The following is a 19178-nucleotide window of genomic DNA, read 5'->3' on the forward strand; positions in this document are numbered from 1 at the left end:
AGGGCATCTCCACTGTTGCATTGTTTATGTTTTTTGTTTGTTTGTTTAATCATTTCCTTTTTTAACTGAGGTCTTGATAAAAGCCTTTTGGACACATTTTTGACTCCTTATTGAACTTCTTTATTTATACATTAACTATTGTACCATCTCAATAGATAATAGTTTTATGGCTGCAGGACCTATATACCCAAAGGTAACAGTATGTTATGACTCAATTAAAAACTCACGTTTGAGTAGTCTTGTAAGAGCATACATAGTTGTACTCATAACTGTGTGTGGTCTTATATTTAGTATAAGATCTAGTATGCTTAAGGCAAGGCTAGTTTCCCTAGTAGGCCACCAGCTGACACTACAAAGAGAACCTACAACTGGAGCACTAGCAATAAATGTTGGCTTAGATGTTACTTTGAGTTTGCAAATACTGACGCTTTCCTTCTGTCTGTCCCAGGGGAGCAAATGCAGTCCATTAGGTGCAGCTCACTTTTAAGTACCAGAAGGATCGGGGTCATTTCAATAACCGGTTCTAATGCAAATGAATACTAGTGCCTTTTGGCACTAATTGACCATGCAGAGCCAAACATCCTCTCTGCAATTACCTGAAACCCTCATCCTTTAATAGATCCATGCTACACTCTTCCAGTACCAAAACAGGCCTTGTTTGTGTCCTTGGACTAAAAGGTTGTTCTTTATTTAATCGATTATTTAATTGTTTACTTCAAAATACCTGGAAGTTCTTTCCATTAAAGCAAAAGTCTGTTCCATTTGTACAGCAAACGCTAGCAATTATTGCTTTCGGTGAGTGTTTCAGGGCTTTGTAACTTCAGAGTATTCTGTAACCAAGTGTCTAATATAGCATTTGGACCAAACCTTGGTTTAACTTCCATCTTTACCAAAACCTGTCCTATGCATTGCTCCAAGTGTCTCTACTTAGCCTACCTGTGTGAGTTCATGTTACTGACTCATCATTGCAAGGCTCTTGGAAATGTTTCTGCAGATACTTTCAGCGCACACTCTAGAGGTTTGGGTCATTTGGGTTGTTAAGTACAGAAGATTCCAGCTTCTGTCCCCATTGACACAGCACTGTCACAGAAATTCAACCACATAAACCTAGAGCTGTGTAGTGTGAATGGGTATGCTTTGTCAGAGATGTAATGAATGAGACTGCATTGTGCAAGTTCTCCAACATAATTCAGTGTAAACTTTGTGTAGCAGAAACATTGCTTGCTTGTGTATGAAGATTGTTCTTAGTGAATAGCCTTGCTGGGCCGTTAGTGTCTCGCTAACTTGGCCAGTGACTGTTTTCTGTAGTTTTAAATGCCTAAAATATGCAGACAGAAGTGTCTAGCTTTATGCAAGTAAATCAGTCTTAGGTTTGGAAAATTAAATTTGAAGTGTGACAGATGTCATCTGCTGAATACAGGAGCGGCAGAACTGTGCTCATCAGCTATTTCTGAAAATTTGTCAACAACTTAATCCTATATCTAGTCATGAATTTAAAAAAAAATGGATTCTGATTTAATTTCTCAGTAAAACATTGAAAAATACAAGTTAAATAATACAAGGAAAAAAAGCCATGTTCACAGGTCAGACTTCAGGTCAATAGATGCTGTGTTTTCTCTTTGTCATGACTTTTATTACATGATCAACGTAAAGTTTACAATACTCAAACACAGCAAGTATTTGCTTTAAAGTTATTACGCTTTGACAACTGTTTTTGTTTCAAATTAGTATGTTTGTTAAGAAATGAGGGCTTTGTTCTGCAACGTGAGAGACTGAAGGCTCTACCAAAGGTCTCAACGAAAGGTGCTGCAAACAGTGCGAGTCTTTCAGGGAGACCCAAATAACCTATACAGCAACTGTTTTGTCTAGATGATGTTTCTTCCTGAGTTCTGCATGACAGGTGTATGCACAGTAGGAAATGTTGCTAACTGTCCAAAGTGAAAGACTGAATTACCTTAGAAAATGTCCAAAAATGTGGGCCCCATTCAGTGGCTTTGCTGAGCAAATTAATCATTAGAGCAAACATCTAATTATTTCAGTTATAAAAGGTGGATGACACTGAATTTGGAATTTGAGATCTTTGTTATTTATTAATAGACCCTGGCCCTCAGTCCCAGCTATCTTTGTCAGCAGCATGAAAGATTGTCAGCTCTGGTAATCATATACATGAAATGCGTGTTTTGCTTATAATGCCAGAATCCTCTAAAATTGCAACTGCGAGTAAGTGATAGCATTTATCATTCCCTAATCTTCAGCGTAAATCAGGAATTCAGTTTTCAACCACATAAGATATAAGAGGGAGTTAAAAGCCAAAATACAAGTAGGACCATGTATCACAATTTCTGATTAGCTCAAAGTGGAGGACAAGTGGAATGAAAATTCCTTCTTGCGGATTACAGTTCTTGTGCAGTCCAATTCCCTCTCATAATTTAGACTAACATTAATGTTCCCTTTATCTTTACTCTGGGTTGTTGAGAAGATGCAGAGCTTGTCTCTCAAGTTTGGTCTTGTTTTAAGACTATTATCTAAAAAACACAGGAAAGCCATAAAATAGAACTTTGATCCTTTCAAATACAAACAAAATACTGTAAGAGTGCAAAGATGTGTATTTTTTTTCACACCTAGCAAAATTGCCCAGCAGCATCTTGTCGCGCCCTGCAAACACCCAGTAGGGATTCAATTTTTGTAATCATTCAACTCTGTCCTGTGCTCCCACCAACCTCAATGGGAGTTTTCCCATTCAGGGAGCTGGACTTCCTCCAAATTCAGTGTTTGGCCTTTCTGGAAATCCCACTCCCCCCAACAAAGGCATGGTGAAGAAGCTGCCAGGAAAGATTTTGCTGCAGCTTACTCGCCTTTTCGAATTGCACCAAACCCCTGCTGCGGTGCCAGGCCTTGGGGCTGGGGTGCTCACAGAGTAGGAAGGTCCTTTGAGCAAGAGGGCAGTGACACACAGGAGCCATAGGGTCGGACAGGACTGGGCAACCTTGGGTAACGTGCTCTGTAAGTGGACGGCCCTTCCCTTTGCCTGTACCTTACAGCCATGTTAGTTTGCGATGTTTTGAAGGCTTTTTTACTTACTGCTTCCATTCACGGCCACATGTACAGGCCACATGTGCAAACCTTCTCCTAAGCCTTCTCCTTCTGGTCTAATCTGGGCAAAATGTTGTATTGCTTAATTAAGCAAGCTAGCTACTAGGACCTTCTAAACAGACACTTTTGGTGTACCTAACATCAGATTTTCTAGATGTCGTGTAACATTTTAGCAGTGGAGCAGCATTTTGTGGTTGCTGTGTTAAGACTGCTATTGCTTTGTGAGTAGTAGTGCTGTGTGTTGCGTTGGCTGAAGATTATTTTTGCTGGTGATTTTGGCATTATCTCTGTTACTGACTGCTCTCTTCACTTGTGCCATTGCTGTGCCCCATTCTCCTCCATCAAGCTCCGTGTTAAGGTGTCTAGCAGCCTCATCTATCAAAGGTCTAAATGCAGCTGTAGCTGAAGTCTGTCAGACATGCTACTGCCAGTAACAACGGGGCATCTACCCACTGACAGTCTGAGCTCCCCCTTTGCCTAAGGGAGCCTAATTCTGGACGTTTCTTCAGGCAAGAAACCTTGAAAAGTGCTCAAGCAGTTGCATGTTGCAGGTGCAGCACCGTGCTAAGCGTTGTGTTTGTTGCTGCTATGTGCTCAACACACCTGTTGATGCTGGAGATCCACTGAGAGAGCAGTAAGGGGAGCTGGATGTAAATGAACAAGATCTTACGTGGGCATGACAGCCAGCCCTGGGTGTCTTTCACTCTCCAGGATCCGAACTTGTAACTAGACAGGGAAAGTTATTCCTGAAAAATGCTTTCCAACTTCTAGCCACTCTAAATCAGGAATGTACCACAGCTGCAATTATTTCAGTAGAGGTTAGTATCCAAATATAAAGAGGAAAATCGTTCATCAGTTTTGCATTTAAAGAGCATCTCTCGCATTAAAAACTAGAAGCTTCTGAATACAAAAATCAGGAACGTTTCTGTGGCTGTGCCAAAACAAAAAGCGAAAAACAGTTGGAAAATAATAAGCATGATTGCAAGGGCACTGTTAGGTTCTGGGCGTCAAGAAACATGTGGCTGTGCTGCTGATGCTATAATATCACTTGATTGCTGGTGCCAGGAGTATCAGGGCAGCCTCACCCAGTTCTGTTCTGCTCAAAGCTGGTCTCCTAGACTCTCTGGAGTCTATGGTAATTTTCAGCAGCTCCAGACACAGGCGAGCTTTATTCTGGTGTGTATGTGCCATTAGAGACATTCTTTCTGATGGAGTTGTGAGGCAGCTGAATACAGAAGTGCATGGTTTTGGTTACTATCAGCCAGTTGTGCTGCGTGCAGAAATCACTTGGGGCCAAATTCGGCTGGTGTATGGATGTGGGTAGGAAACGTTTGGCCCTGCTGTGGGACCCATGTCCTCCTGGCAAACCAACCGTGCTCTGCTAGCACTGCACTAGCCAGGCACTAAGCATCCCTGGTCATCTTCTGGGAACAGAAATCCCACCTGGAGCCGCTGGGCTGCCAAGGTGCCCCCAAGAGGCTGGAGCCAGCGCTGGGCACAGCCCAGAGCCCCAGGCTGCCCTCCCTCGCTGCTGGACCCAGTCCTGGGCACCAGCAGGAGCGGGGCCATGTTTTTGTGCACATGGAGGCTTAACTCAGGCAGAACTATTAAACCTCCAGAATTTCACTCCTATATTCAGGAAAATGCTAAAATGCTTGGTGTAGCCTCTTTTATTAGCCTGTTTTCTAGTGTGCTAGTGCTTACAGACTTTCAAAAGTTTCATCTGCAAGAGCTTGTGTTCTGCTCTGCTTCTTGTCGTCAGGCTAATAGGTTAGTTAAAGGAAAACATATCCTGAAGCAGAAATAGCTGTCTCGTCTAGAGGACAGTTAAATTCTTGCAGTGGCGTGGTGATCTCACACTATGCAAGCAGGGAAGTTCTGTGGCAGCAATCTCCTTCTGAGGTCAGGGATGCTAGCAAGAAAAGGGAGGAGTATCAGAAAAGTAGGCTTTACAGAATGGCTTGGTAAAACTCCTGAACTCCGTGTTTTCCAAGTGCCTGTGTTTCACCTCAACGTTATTGCAGCCTTCCCTAAAGGATAAAATGGTAAACACTTCGGTTTGTTATGATCATTGCTTGCTCCACTTTAGAAACACCTCCTGGTTTCTGGTAGTTTTGCTTGGTATTTGCAGCAACCCTGTTAGGCATGTTTGGAACTCCTACAAGCCCTCGAGCTGAACGGGAAAGCTGAAATGCTACAGATTCAGAGGGTGAAGATGCATTGCAAAGTTAGTGCACCTATGTATGCCTCCAAAGAGAGATGCTGAATAAAAATCCACCTTGATGTGCTCTTGAATTGCAAAAGCCTTCTAATGCAGCCTGTGCCCATGATTTATAACAATGACTCATAATATTGCATTATACTTAATATGATGTAACGCTGATGCAAGATGCCATTCGTGGAATTTCAATGTCACAGAGAAAAAGAGAGGAGAGAGCAATCTGGTCATGTACCTTGCCGTGCTGTCAAAATGAAAAGTATCCAGCCAAAATAGGTAGAGCCTTTCAGTACCTGCTTTGCTATTTTAACAGAATAACTGGAAGAATAACATTTTTATTTCCTGGAGCATAAATATCTCTCAGACATACGTTATTGTGTTACTTACAGTAATTTAATTAACTTTGTACTTGAGAAGACAAATTTGCTAACAGACAACTCAGTCTTGCAATTATAACCCCTCACATGGAAGTTTGCAGGGCAAATCAGGATTATGCCTTTAAATTAATTCAAGCTTTATCTCTCTTTTCTGACCCAGCTGTTACGAATTCTCCTCCTGTTCTCCCTGTACTGCTTGCTTCTTCCTGCAGTGAATCAGCATTTCAGGAAATACTAATTTAAAGAGGAAAGACACCCTAGACTCCATTTCTGGAGGTCAGAAATAGCAGCTCTCCAATAGGTTTGACAAATGATGTGAGGCTTCTTGGGCTGCTTGGGGCCAGTTCTGTAGGGTGTATGCAACCCCTGCTTTGAACTCTGCCCCTTCCCCTCCGAGTGGCCGGGGAAGTTTGAAGTCACGCGTATGTACTACAAAGCAGAGCCCGGGCAGCTTGGGGATAGCTGCTGGCCCTAGACGGGGAGAAATGGAGAGCTAGAGCCCCGTCTGCTTTATAACAGTAAGGAAAACTGTTACCTGCCTCACCCCAGCAGCAGAGGCACCACGGGTGCTCATTCTGCAGGAGCCTTTGGCACCTCTGGCCCTAGTCTGGCTCCTGGGGGTGCTGACACTGCTCACGCTGAGCCAGGTGGGTGCCCAGCTCGCTGCCTCCTGAGTGTGTGCACCAGCACGTTTTCAGCATTGCACTAGAAGGCTGTTCAGGAAAGGGAAAAGCAGCACGTTTTTGTGTGTGTGTGTTTGTTTTTGTTTGTTTGTTTGTTTTTGTTTGTTTGTTTTTTCTGTCTATGGCCACTAAAATCCTCCACACCTGACATGGCCAATTTTCATTTAACTTCTAGGAGCTGGCAGATGCTCGTGCTATTGCTCTGGCAGGGTCAGGTATTCAGTAGGTTGGGAGAGACTGTTGTTAACACCACGGGCAGCAGAGGTAAAACAAGACTATTAAAGTGGAAAGTCTTGAATTGAGACCTCCAAAAAGTCTGGATCACTTTTCCTGGTGTCTCTTTGTTGGTTTACACCATGAAGTCCTTCCCATGCCCAGTTTCCCTGGCAAGCCCAGCTGCTCTGCCTCCTGCAGAGCAAAGTCTGTCATCTCTTGCTCACCAAGATGGGACAGATGAATTGACTGGTGACAACTAGATACCAATATGTGTTTGATTCACTAGGGTGCATCCTGAATTACCTGCATCTGGTGTCATCCTAAAAAAGTACCTTTTCACAGGTCAGCTGTGAGCACCTGGGGGAGTGGAGCACAGCACACAGTGCTGTTTCACATTCCAAGACCAAAGAAGCAGAAGGGGCTGACTTCTGAACAAAGTAGCGGTGCCTACAGGTGAAGATAACAAATCAATGAGAACTGAACATCCAGTTTATTTTTGGAAGCCCAGTAGGTGCCAGTCTGTCTCCTAGGTGCATAAATATCATCAAAAACCTAGCCATGGGCAAGTAAAACTAGACAAGAATTTATAGCCCAGAGGAAAGCCACCAAGAATAGATTGTGCAGAGGCTGATAAGATCCATATTGCTCCAAAAGGGAGAGTACCACCTCAAAACAAGACAGTCTTTGTTGTGAAAGGGTTAGGTTGTGAGACCCAGCTTGCCAAATATCTGTAATGGCCTCCCTCTGCCAATTGTCTGTAAATAGTATGATCTTTCACATGAGAGCAAAGCCTGAAAGGAACCTCTCTAGCAAAAACAACATTTATTCATTCTCTGCAGGTTGGTGGAGTAACATGCCTCTTCTCAGTCATGTTACTCTTTTTTCCCTGAAGATTTCCAACAGAGATTTGTTCAAACAAAGATCAGTAATTTTGCTCTGTAAGGGATGCAAGAAGAAGCGTAGAAATATCTCTATATCAGAACAGTTCCTGAGCCTGCTGGAGAAATGGCAGATCGCCAGAGATAGCACAGCCACTGTTCTCCCAGATAATGCGCAGAGCTGAATCTTCCAGGCATATTCTTTTAGGACAGCAAATTGTGCACATCTAGGTGAGAAACACAAGGAGCTCACGTCCTCCGAGGAGGCTGCTGAATGCTCTGCCTTCCCACCAGCCACCTCCAGGGCCTCCTCCACCCTACTCCATATCTGGATGATAATGGAGCCAAAGATACAATGAAATACTAAAAGGAACTTTATTTTTTTGTCTATATCTTTGAGCATCACATTTGAAATAATTTTCCAAGACAGAAGCTACTTCCATCTGTATTTGCAGTCCTCGTAGGCTGGTGTGTCATTTCTTGGGAATGTTTTACTGACGTCACCTACCAAATAAAAGCAGACCTTTCAGGAAAGTAGCTCTCCCACAAAGGTGAAACTCCTGTGCTGTTATTCATTCCTGTGGATTTGTGCTTGTCTAGCAGAGCAGACTGTGGGCCTTGATGTCCTACCAGTCTCTTCAGTATGCGCCTTTGTGCTACCAGAAGCCAAGTAATAAAGTCAGTGAGTCTGAGATAATTTGATTCACAAATATTAAAGGTCAGTCCTTGAGTTATGCTCAGAGTTCTGTGCTAATTCTGCTAGAGTTTTGAAGTACCGTGTTTGCACCAGAGAGCAAGACCCGGGCAGTTGGGATATTGGGCAGTGTAAAACCCATAATCTGACCTATAAAACTCCTACAGCGACACAAAACAAAAAAGAAAAGGTTAGGCTTTTGTTTGGGTTGGAAATGGCTTTTCTTAATACCATCTGCTTGGCTGCAGAACATGTACCTAAGTCGAGATGTCTCAGAGCCTACAGGTAATTACCACAACAAAAATAGTATCCACAAATTAAAGGCTCTTCCTAACTTCCTTCTCCCATTTGCTTCTAAGTCACACTAACATAATGCTGCAATGAGGATTAATGCACAGGGCTGCGAACAGTGGCGAAGGCAAAACGGAGAGCTAGGAGAGCGGGAGGAAGCACGCTCACTGGGGAGATGAGATCAGCAAAGGGTAACTCCCATGCTCGCTGCTCGAGGCCGTGCTGGACGGGGACACAGCCATCGCCTGGCTGCTCTGGCTGGGCTAAGGCAGAGCCCCCGGCCCTAGCACTGCTGCGAGGTGTGTGGCACAGCCCGGCCTGCACACCTCAGAGCAGCACAGGTCAGGCTGGCTCTTGCGGCTGCCACCGACCATCAGCAAGCCTGCTGACCAGAGAGCTGGTGCAGTCGGTTCCCAGAGTCACCAGGAAATGTGTGTGCTGAACCAGGCTGCTGAACCCGTCTTCCCCAGCAGTAGCTGCTCACAGCTACCCGCTCCCAGGCGTGGGGAAGGGGTGGGAGTGCTTCCGTGCAAAGCAATCAGCCCCGTGCCTAACACTGAGTCAGTCTGCAGTCGGCTTGCTAAAGTATTTTTCTCCTTGTAGAGGTAGTCCTCACACAAAGAGCAAGGTTTAAACAGTTGGTTTGAAAATGATCCCTTTTCAAATGAGTGAGAAGTTCATGTCTGAACCTGACGGGAATCCCACTCACCCACAAGGTAGCAGGCGAGCGTTTTATCGTCAGAACCATTTGACTTTCCAGATAAAATGTTTGTTTGCTTTTTCTTTTTACAACTGCAAAGAGTAACATTTAGACAAATATTTGACGGACAGATGGCCCAACAAGCTTGTATAACTTCCAAAGGTGCCTACTTGTCTACGGTACCGTGCCGCCGGCATCGCGGCGGACAGCAGTGCTGGCAAAGGGTCCGACCCGGTGCCAGGCCGCAGGTGGCCGCGGCGGGGAGCGGGGCACTTACCTTCCTCCCGGCCTCGTTGTTGTGCAGGTTCATGAGCGTCCGCGCATTTTGCTTAATTTCCCGGGCATCCACAAAGACTTTGGCGAACCCTATCCCATATCTGATGTCAGCAGAGCAGCCTCCCCATTTCCATCCTTCCTCCTTGTGGTACTGTCCTTGTTTTTCTTTGTCACAACCACAGTCGCTCAGGTTTCCCTGCGTGCAGGCAGCCGTGATCGCATGGGCTACTCCAGCAGCAATGATGGCATACGTGAACGCCGCTTCTCTGCTACCTGAAATTAAAACAGTGCTGTAAATGCATGGTGCAACATGGTGACATGAGTCAGAAAAAGACAGGCAAGTTCCTGCAGTGCAAACATCAGAAGGCTATTATTAGAAGTGCTGTAAATCTGCAAGCATAAGCAGGTCTCTACTCTCCTAAGTATTGATTTTTGTGGATGTTCACTGTCTGGAATGATAGCTCTCTGTGAGGCAGCAGGAGATAAAGTATTATTTAGACAACTTCATGTATATATTTCCAAATGGTATTAGAAGTAGTCAAACTAAACTATCCATAACAAAGGAGAGGTGGCAAATGCTCTAGCTCAAGGAGAACAAACAAACAAACAAACAAACAAAATAGAAAGAAAGAAAAAAGAAAGAAAAAGAAAAAACGAAGAAGAAAATAGGTGGAGCTGAGGGGTGAAATTGCTAAAACAACCAGTTTCAGCCTTTTTCAAAATCAGCTCAGAAATATGACTTTGTTTAGAAATTTAATTTTACACTAAAATTGTTTTTACAGGAAAATACTTTTAGAAATATTTTTCTGAAAATACTTTAGCTCAACTGAAGCATGTTTTTCAAGTCATAGGTGACACTGTTTTCAACACTGACATTTGCACAGACTCAAGGAAATAGCTTTTTTTTTATCTCAGAATTTTTCCAAGGATGGGAAAATAATAGTCCTGACCTTTTGTAGGTATCATGCCAAAAGCCAGGTGAAGTAACAGCCTCACCAGAGGGCCATGAGGAAGTGATTAAGCCAGTATTATTCTGTGCAATATGGCTATAAAGGCAGGTGTGCATTTGTTTGGGGGAGGAGGGATTCTCACTTTAAATCTATAATTTAATTGATTTTCTTGAAGCTTCAATGCATTCTGGTGTGTGGACTTCCCATGTGTGGAGCCTATGGGATCTGTGAGGCCTTTGGAAGCTGTTCTGCTCAGAGAGGGTCCCTCCAAAACACACCAAGGTTTCCAGAGGTTGCTAATGGATATCTCACAGCCCATTGAAAATTGCCAGATGTCGCAGACATCTACCCCTACTCTTATTTCTCCGATGGCTATCAATACAGTCAGGATCAGGCTCTTATTACGATAGGGCAGAGGGAAGATCAATTTCCCTTCTCCAAACACCTGCCAGTTGAGTTCTGGCAGACTTCAACTGCTGGCAGTAGTGTGCTATCCATGCACAAGCACATTTCTGCTGTTTATTGGAATTCACCAAAAATAATCACTCAGAAAAGAAATCTTACAACCACTTCATTATCGGCCACATACCTTTCATATATATGAAATTCTGAATTTCTGTACTTGTCATTAAGGTTCTTTTAATGAAAAATATTCACTTCCTTATGGCAAGGAAGTAAAATGGAAAACAAATGACACTCAAGATCTGTTAAGAGGCAACTTCGTGCCCTTTTATTGGCAGAGGTAATATTCCCATTTACACTGCTATGCGCTGTGTTTATAATGGAACTTGTAGTCCAGAACTAGATGCTCTCAAAGGATTTCTTGTTTTCCCTTATTAAAAATCAGTCATAAAATGTTGAATTGTTGTGACTGTGGACTTTGCATATGAGGCTTTCTAGAACTAGGGGGTTATATGAAAATCTGAATGTGGGATAGAAATCCCTGGCTTTAAGTGTATTCAAGTAGTACTCTGCGTGCCCCTGTGCCAGCTGCATGGGGAGACCAGAGGCAGCCCAGAGTGAATCCACAGGGACCAGCTAGGGCATCTTAGTCGTTCTTCTCCAGCTTATCCTCAACTACATCCTCACTATTTTAAGTACAGCACTATGAAAAATGCCCTGATAAACAGAAGAGGGTACAATAAATAGTCCCAGTTTCTCCACTCAGAGGGTTCCTCCCTGAAGAGGCAATGTTTTATGCCAGGTTTCTGTTTCACGGAGTAGCAAGAGTGGGACAGCACCAAAAATAAATATATTTTGAGTAGAAATTTGCATTTGGTTCTGTTTTTCCTTCAGATGGAGTATTTCTAATCTAGTACACGTTGTTTTCAAGATAGAGAATAAAAAAAACACCGGGAGATTATTTTAAGTCTACATTGTAAAGTCGAAGCTGCTGTTTTGTTTCTTAGAGGGAAGCAAAATACAATATAGAGGATATAAAACCAGCACAGTCAGGAACAGAATCCATTATCAAGCTTTATCTTAAAACATTTTCACAAGTTACTTCATAAATCGGTCTTGCTTGAGGAAAAAGTGCGGCAGCTTTTCCAAACTAGAAGTTAGTAGATTACAAGGTAAACAAAGCAAGAGTCTGGAGGAGTCGAGCCAGGTGGGAAGCACCTTGGCACTTGTGCGGTATTGATAAAGTGGCACAGGCTTGTCACGTCTGCATTAAGCTATCTGCTTTCCATAAATGATTCACCTTTTTAAGCTTCTGTAGCTCACACAAGTGTCAGCACGTAGGGTAGGGGTAGGCATAGTTCATTCTGAACATCTTTTGTGGCGCCGTTTTACATACCAAAACAGTATAAGATTTTTGTAACAAAATGTGGAAAACATGAGAACGTGTGTTTTCCTGCCACTTTTAGATTACAAATACGACTGCTGTTCTTCTGATTTCAGCAGGCAGCTGAAGTGCCTGAAGGATTAAGAATTATTTAAAAAACTAATTTTAAAAAGTAAATAATAATTTCAAAATGCATATAACAACAGATCTGTTTATCTTTGTGGATGATCAGTACAAACCATGATCCTAGATGCTGATTCAATGTAAGTGCTTTGTGAAGGCTTTTCCAGCCAGCGCCATGCAAGGGTGCACCTAAAACCACTTGTGATGGGTAAGCTGTCAAAATGAAGCAGGATGGCTGCCTGGGATGTAAAGGAGCTGTGGAGGAAGGTGAGAGGTGGCTACACCTGTGTGAGAACTGTGATGTGTACTTCCCCTGGTATTTGATGGAGGTGCAACTCATTTACAGGTGCCCCTCCCATTGCACTACTGTCTGCAGGGCGAACCCTGCTGATACTCCCAAAGTGCTGGGGAGTATCACACCTCTAGTGTCAGCCTTGCAGCAGCTGATGAAAAGACAGAGAAAGCAAAGGGGAAGAAGGGAATCCCCAAACCCGTCTGTGAGAGCTGTCCCTTCAGCTCCCAGACGACACAGCTTTTCCGTAGTCTGGACTGAGCAGAGGCTGAGCACAGCCCTGAGCTGAACTCCAAGCGTTAGGGACATGGGAACGGGGGCTGGCAGGCTCTCAGAGCCTGCTCCCGTCATTTACAAGGCTGGGGATCCGACAGGGCTTTCCAACCACGGCAGCATGCCCAGGTATAAGCACTGTGTTAGCAGAAGTGATGTTCAAGCTCAGTGCAGATGCGCTGGGGCTGGCAGGGCAGTGGCACCCCTGCTCCCAAGCCACCAGTGCCACCCCTCAGCACTTGGCTGGGCCGTGGGGTGTGGGCGCTGACGGCTGCCTGGCTCTGCTCCTCCATCCAGACCAGTCCAAACAAGTGCTTCAGTGCTGGACGAACACAGAGGCTTTTCTTGGCGGGTTGGACACAAATATCTCCCTGCTCTTTCTATTTTTTCTGGACTTACATAATGTATGCATTGTGTCCATGGCAAAAAAAAATTCCCAGTCCCCCACGGAGCAGTGTGTTGCAGCTCTGTTTGCTTTGATGGCGGGTAGCTTGGCATCCCCGACTTCCTGCAGCTCTGCAACTCCACTCTTCCCATGCAAATTGTCCTTCACAGCACTGAGTCCTGTCTTTAGCCCCTGCACTGGGTGGCACAAGACAATCCCAAGCGCTCTCACTGAGATCTGCACTGTCAGACACGACCACCGGGTGTCAGAAGGCAGGGGTGAAGATTATCACAAGTGAAAATGTAAATATTACCAGCACAGGTGGCTCCCCTGTCACTGAACATAACTATATGGAACTCATACATAGCTTGGAGCATTAATCCTGCAAGCGTTCACATGAACATCTTTGCTCTTGTGTTTAAGTGTTGGCAGGATTGGGCTTTGGCTGGTCAGCAAGCGCCTGTGTACTGGCTGCAAGGAGGGCTCTGCATCCTGGTATTAATTCAGCCAGCTTAAATTTTTTACGTTTAATCTGAAAATGTCAACAATTTATTAAAAACTTTGTTCATGTTGATTACAAATGAGAACTTGGATTTAAAAAGAAGCAAAATAACTTGGTGGAGCATCAGAAATAGGGCATAAGCCTGCAAGATACAGAGCAGATTTGATTTCAGGAAGGCAGCAAGTGCTCAGCCATTTGGTACCTCTCAGGATCTAAGCGTGTTGCTAAACAGCTTGGCCCCTCTCATAAATTGACTGAGCTGTGAAATGAAAAAGACAAATTTCTATTTATCTCACCTGAAAACCTGGGTTATATTTTCTGCTATTTAAAGCCAAAGGGTCAAAGAGGGAGTTATCTGCAGTGACATGAGCTGAAATATGATTGTGAAAATATAAAGATGGAAAATACAACGTACCTTGCCAATTATGTGCCATAGCTAGCATTACTTCACATCCCTCTATAGAGGTCATAACTCATACCTAGTTAGAACGAAGAACAGAACTCTTCCTCTGCCTGCTTTGGGGTGTGCCGTCTCCTTTTTTGGTAGACTATGTATGGTCTTGGAGTTGTTTTTAATTTGGGGGTTGTTTTTTTTGGTTGGTTGGTTGTTGTTTTTTTTCGTTTGTTTTGTTTTGTAATTTTTCTTTAACCTAGCATGTGTGATTAATAAAAATAGTCGCTTAAAAAATCATTGAAATATCCCCCTTCCATTTTTCTCCTCCCTCCTGTACTGGCTCAGAGTTTTGAGGGGTTTGTACCGTCTTGAAACAAAATGACTTCCCTATAAAAATTGGCAGTACCTTCTCTGAAAAGATTAGCACCCATACATTAAATTAGTAGAGTTGCTCTAAAAAACATTTGAGACTTTGGGGGGTTAGTCACTGTTTCATCACCACAGGAAATTCTTAGACAGAAAGCAGCCCAGATATAGTGACTTTTTTTTTTTTTTAATACCCTCTTTAAGCTTGTAAAGTTACTACTCAATGTACATACACTGCAAAAAATCACAGCAAGTATTCTGGAGCTCAAATGATGGTTTCCCCTTTTCAGATGGCTTTGATCCCTCCACGCCAGTGCGTTGCTTCGGAAAAGCCCACATACTGACCCTGCAGTAGGAGAGAGCTCTTCTATCTTTCTAGTGAAATGTAATCTTTTTCTTTCTCTGAAACATGTACTCACAAGACACATCTGAAGGCAGGTATGAAAACCTTCTGATGGGAATTCCAACTACAGTGACCTTGGGGCAATGTTTTATCTTACTGTGACAGTCCCTGCTTAGAAAGATTGACTTTTTGGCATAGAGCAGCATGCTGGGTTTGGATGTTCAGGCCATATTTCAGCCTAGCCTCTATTTTGCCTGCAAATAACTGTTCTTGTGCAAGATATTTACATTGAAAAGTGGTTGTAAGGGTTGGAAGCTTACCACGGAAATGCAAATCCTGGCCCTACTTGAGTAGATAACAAGACTCCTGTTAATTACAGCAGTATTTCTTTTCTGTATATCTCAGGGTTTTCTTAACACCGCTGATCAGAATTTATCACTCTCTCTTCTAGATATTGGCCACGCAGCACAGTGCAGCACCACTTAGAGCATGTGCAATATGAAAACGACAAGCATTTTCATGTTGTTTTGCCTGTGGTTATTTCCCTGGTCTGCTATTTTGTAATTCAGAGAGAATCAGACTGTTTAAAACCTGACACAACAGACTACACCAGTACTTAAAATCAAAAAAGCTCTAGACAATGATTGAACATGGAAACCCGTTTTGAACACACCTGTACTAGGATCTTTTCAAAAGTTTTTTGTCTTTATAACAATAACAAAATTAGATTTTACAGTGTTATGTATCTTTTAGCTAGACCAGACCAGGCTACATAGGAGAACGAGCTAGAACTCGTTCTCTTTGCACATGAGCAAAGGAGATGCTTCCCAACTGGTAGCTACTGAGCAAGCCTGTTAGAGACTGGCTTGTGGGATGGTTGTCATTTGTTTCAGTGAGAGTGGAAATGTCCCCTCTTCCTTCACGCTGTTGAAGGCACAGCAGGAAAGCTTGTTTTAATATAGGGAAAGTAAATCACTGCTGAATTTGGACCAGTGAGCAGTGCAGAGCTAAATTTGGAGTGTATAAGGGAAAGTTAACAGCCTCTTCAGTTCTAAGGTGTACGTCTGGTTACATCTGCAGTGATCCCTGAGTCCAGGCAAGTGCACAGTGCTGGGCTGCCTGCTGCACTCGGAATTTTTAAGGGCAGTTTGTTCACGTAGATTCTTCTTTTGCTTTCAGCTTTACTGGCATGAGTAATGTCAGATGGGTGGAGGTATCAAGGGGGTTATACTGAAAAGCTGTCAATGTAAAAGAAACCAAAAAGTGATGGATTTTAGTAAGACCTGGTTGAATACTTGGCTGAAACCAGTTTTGCTGTAATGTTCTTCAGGGACCACTACATATCTTTGTAGCCCTCAGATGATCCCCTTCATCCTCTCCCATGCTGGGTCCATGACAGCTTCTGCAAGGCTGCACTGCCTTTCTTCTCAGAGATCTGCACTGAAATGAGCTTCCACTTCACTGTATCGCTTTGTAGAGATGCAGTCAAATAGTTTGTATTATTTCTACTTGGAAATTTTTCCTGTGAGTCTCATTGAATAGTGACAGTGAAGCTCCATTGTGACAAAAGGACAATTTTGTATTTTTGCCCTCTAGATGCCATGAAACGTATGGGTATCCTGAAGTAATTATTTGAGATAGTTACGCCCTGCTTGTACCTTGGCTTAACACTGCCACAACTTGTGAAGTTCCTGCTGACCACCTGGCTGCACGCTGCAGGATGCGCTTTGCCATAGCACCTGCTCTTTCTGTGGTCCACCAGAGCCCAGATCTGATGGTCTGATCCTGTCAAAGGCTCCTCTGGTTGCTCGGATGTACAGGCTTGAAGCACAAGGGGTGGGTGGGGGTTCTTTGGCCTATCTTGCTTCAAAACCTGGGGTTTTGATTGCAGCTGGCTTTGGGAACAGAAGTGCTGACCACCGTAACAAATGTGTTTGGTTTTAAAAGTGTCCATAATTGCCATGTTGCATCATCTCCATGGTTATTTTAAAAAATCTCTTTGTGACTTTACATTATTAATAAGGTTTCTACAGAATTGTCTAGAAAAAAAAAATCCTTGTGTTAATCTTGTTTGCAGTTTTATAATTTCCTGCTGTAACTGGACCAAACCTAGAGCAAACTGGTGTCATTTTTACTGCTATTTCTCTTCATGTTGTCGGCACTACTGTCACCAGCTGTCACGATAAGATATCCACAGCGTATCAGTAGGGAAGAATCTCTCTTTTGAAGGACAAACCAGATAAAATGACACAAGAAACAGAGTGTATATGCTGTGCACTGGTTGGAAGCAGGCTATAATGAGTTGGGACACTCAGTCGGTGATCACAAATCGGCTGTACAAAGCATGGATGAGTTTAAATGATTGCAAGCTCTACAACTACATTATCACTGGGAGACAGGTTAAATGTAAATTTGTTAAAATACATACCCACACATGCTACAGAGAAGAAAAGGAAAATTTTGTTTGATGCTTTCCTTCTACAGACTTCAAAGTGTTTCCCCAAGGCTAGTAGCCCTGTTGCCATTTTGAAGAAAGGGAAAAGAGAAAAAGAGAGGAGGAAAGGAGAGTGACAGGGTCCTTCAACCCCACATCAGCAGAGCCACTGGGAGAAATTAGGCCTCCTGAATCACCCCGCAGTGTCAATGAGAGAATTTAAATAATTTGGGTGCATTTGCACAACATTCGTAAACTAGATCACCCAGTAAAAAAGGCAATGAAACCTGTTTTCAAAGAGACTTAGCTTGGTGTGCCATCAAAATCATGGGCTGGGAAATAGTTCCCAAGAATATGTGGTATCCAGGGTAACTTATTTGTATGGGCTAACACACGCAAATCCTATTAGCATAAGAGTTACTTAAGCACATCCTCCCAAATTGATATTAGAATTTGCCGGTTGCACGCGCTCAGCAGCGCAGCGGCAAGGCAAGCCGCATTACTGTCATTCTGAAGTCATCCCTTAATCATAGAGCAAGCGCAGCAGTGCCGCTTGAGTCCGAGCGCCGCTGCCTAACAGGGAAAGAGGAATGAGGTCATGTAGCCCCCGACTCCATCGCCTGTGGCCAGACAAAGGTGCCCTGCAAGCTTCCAGGGGATCACTGTAAGGATGCGACTGAGCAGGAAATATAACCAGCCTCTGAAGGCTATAAAAGTACCAATGCGCTGCTGTTTGAATAGTATATTGCAATACACGCTGTGTCAGAGGACTGAGAAGCTAAAGCTGTTGCTATTAATTTAAAAAAATGGCAAGGGTACAGTATCTTTACCCTAATGGTGACCTGGTTTGTTCTTCTGCACACTAAGCATCAAATACATCCGATAGGGTATACAGCTCTTTCTGTCACACTCTCTCCTGTTTGGGGTAAGGGATATTGGCCTGATCTCCTGTTTCTGGACACCACATTTGAATTCTAGCTTTGTGGCATGCAGGTGTTACCTTTTTAACCAGAATCAAGTACTAGTCCCTGTTCTGTGAATGGTAACCCAGAGCACACCCCGACATAGAGATCTTAGGGGAGGAGAGGGAAATCAAGGAAAGCTGCTTTTTCCTAACAGCCACAGAAAGACGAGCTGTGTCAGATATTCTAGGTGTCTGTACATGCCGATAGACAAGAAGAGAGGAACAAGGAGACAACCTGAACCGAGCAGTTACACTGTAGTATTTTATGACAGTTGAGGGCCCGAGTATTTTTATCCTTGAGACACCATTGCATATCTTACATGCATGTAGGATATACTATTGCTGATCTCAGAACCTGTATGATTTTTTTGAAGGTTATTTTAAAATGTAAATGCCGAAGCTGTTTAAATTTGAAGTTTTTCTTATTCTTCGAACAACTTTTATAATTTGGATGATATTCAACACTCGACTCTGCTCTGAAACCAGCGATGAATTTGCGCTATCCATCTTAGCATCGTAATGGGTAGATAGAACGTATTAAGAGTTATCACCTCAAAGACAGATCAAAGTCTACTTCCTTTAATATTGACTTTCTTTAAAAGGACCTAAATATAACCCGCTAGCTAAATAATTCAATTTTGGGAGGGGTAGAGGAACTGAGTGCATGTTTATACAACAGACCACAATAACTCTGCACTTTCATGATTTGTTGGAGAAGAAATCCTTCTCACATTTTGTGCTTAAGGAAATGTTACTCTTAGGCTAAATTAGCCCAAACCTGTCAGCCATCCAAATGGACTCTTCACTGACATAAGTGGCAAACACTTGCATGGATTGCTGACAGGAACAGCCCAGCTCAAGGAATAGAAACAATGAGCTAATCTGAGCAAATGGTCCATTTTCAGATGTTTCACAATGTCGCGCAGTGTGGTTTTCACAT

At 43.3% G+C, this 19178-nt stretch overlaps 2 protein-coding genes across 3 annotated transcripts in view; one reads left to right on the top strand and one right to left on the bottom strand.

The window, feature by feature from the left end:
* WNT7A (Wnt family member 7A) overlaps window positions 1-19178 on the bottom strand; it is a 41678-nt gene that overhangs the window by 18486 nt on the left and 4014 nt on the right. For both annotated transcript variants that reach the window (XR_013955372.1, XM_080605610.1), the window contains exon 3: window positions 9428-9699. Coding sequence is in view for 1 of the 2 variants with exons in the window: in XM_080605610.1 (XP_080461736.1) it covers window positions 9428-9699 (272 nt within the window). In the remaining variant the exon portion in view is untranslated. The remainder of the gene's footprint in view (window positions 1-9427; window positions 9700-19178) is intronic.
* Window positions 1-19178, top strand: part of LOC308200248 (uncharacterized protein) — a 52167-nt gene that overhangs the window by 4719 nt on the left and 28270 nt on the right. The window lies entirely within an intron of this gene.

This window comes from Anser brachyrhynchus (assembly GCF_964034855.1).
Source record: "Anser brachyrhynchus genome assembly, chromosome: 10".
NCBI lineage: Eukaryota > Metazoa > Chordata > Aves > Anseriformes > Anatidae > Anser > Anser brachyrhynchus.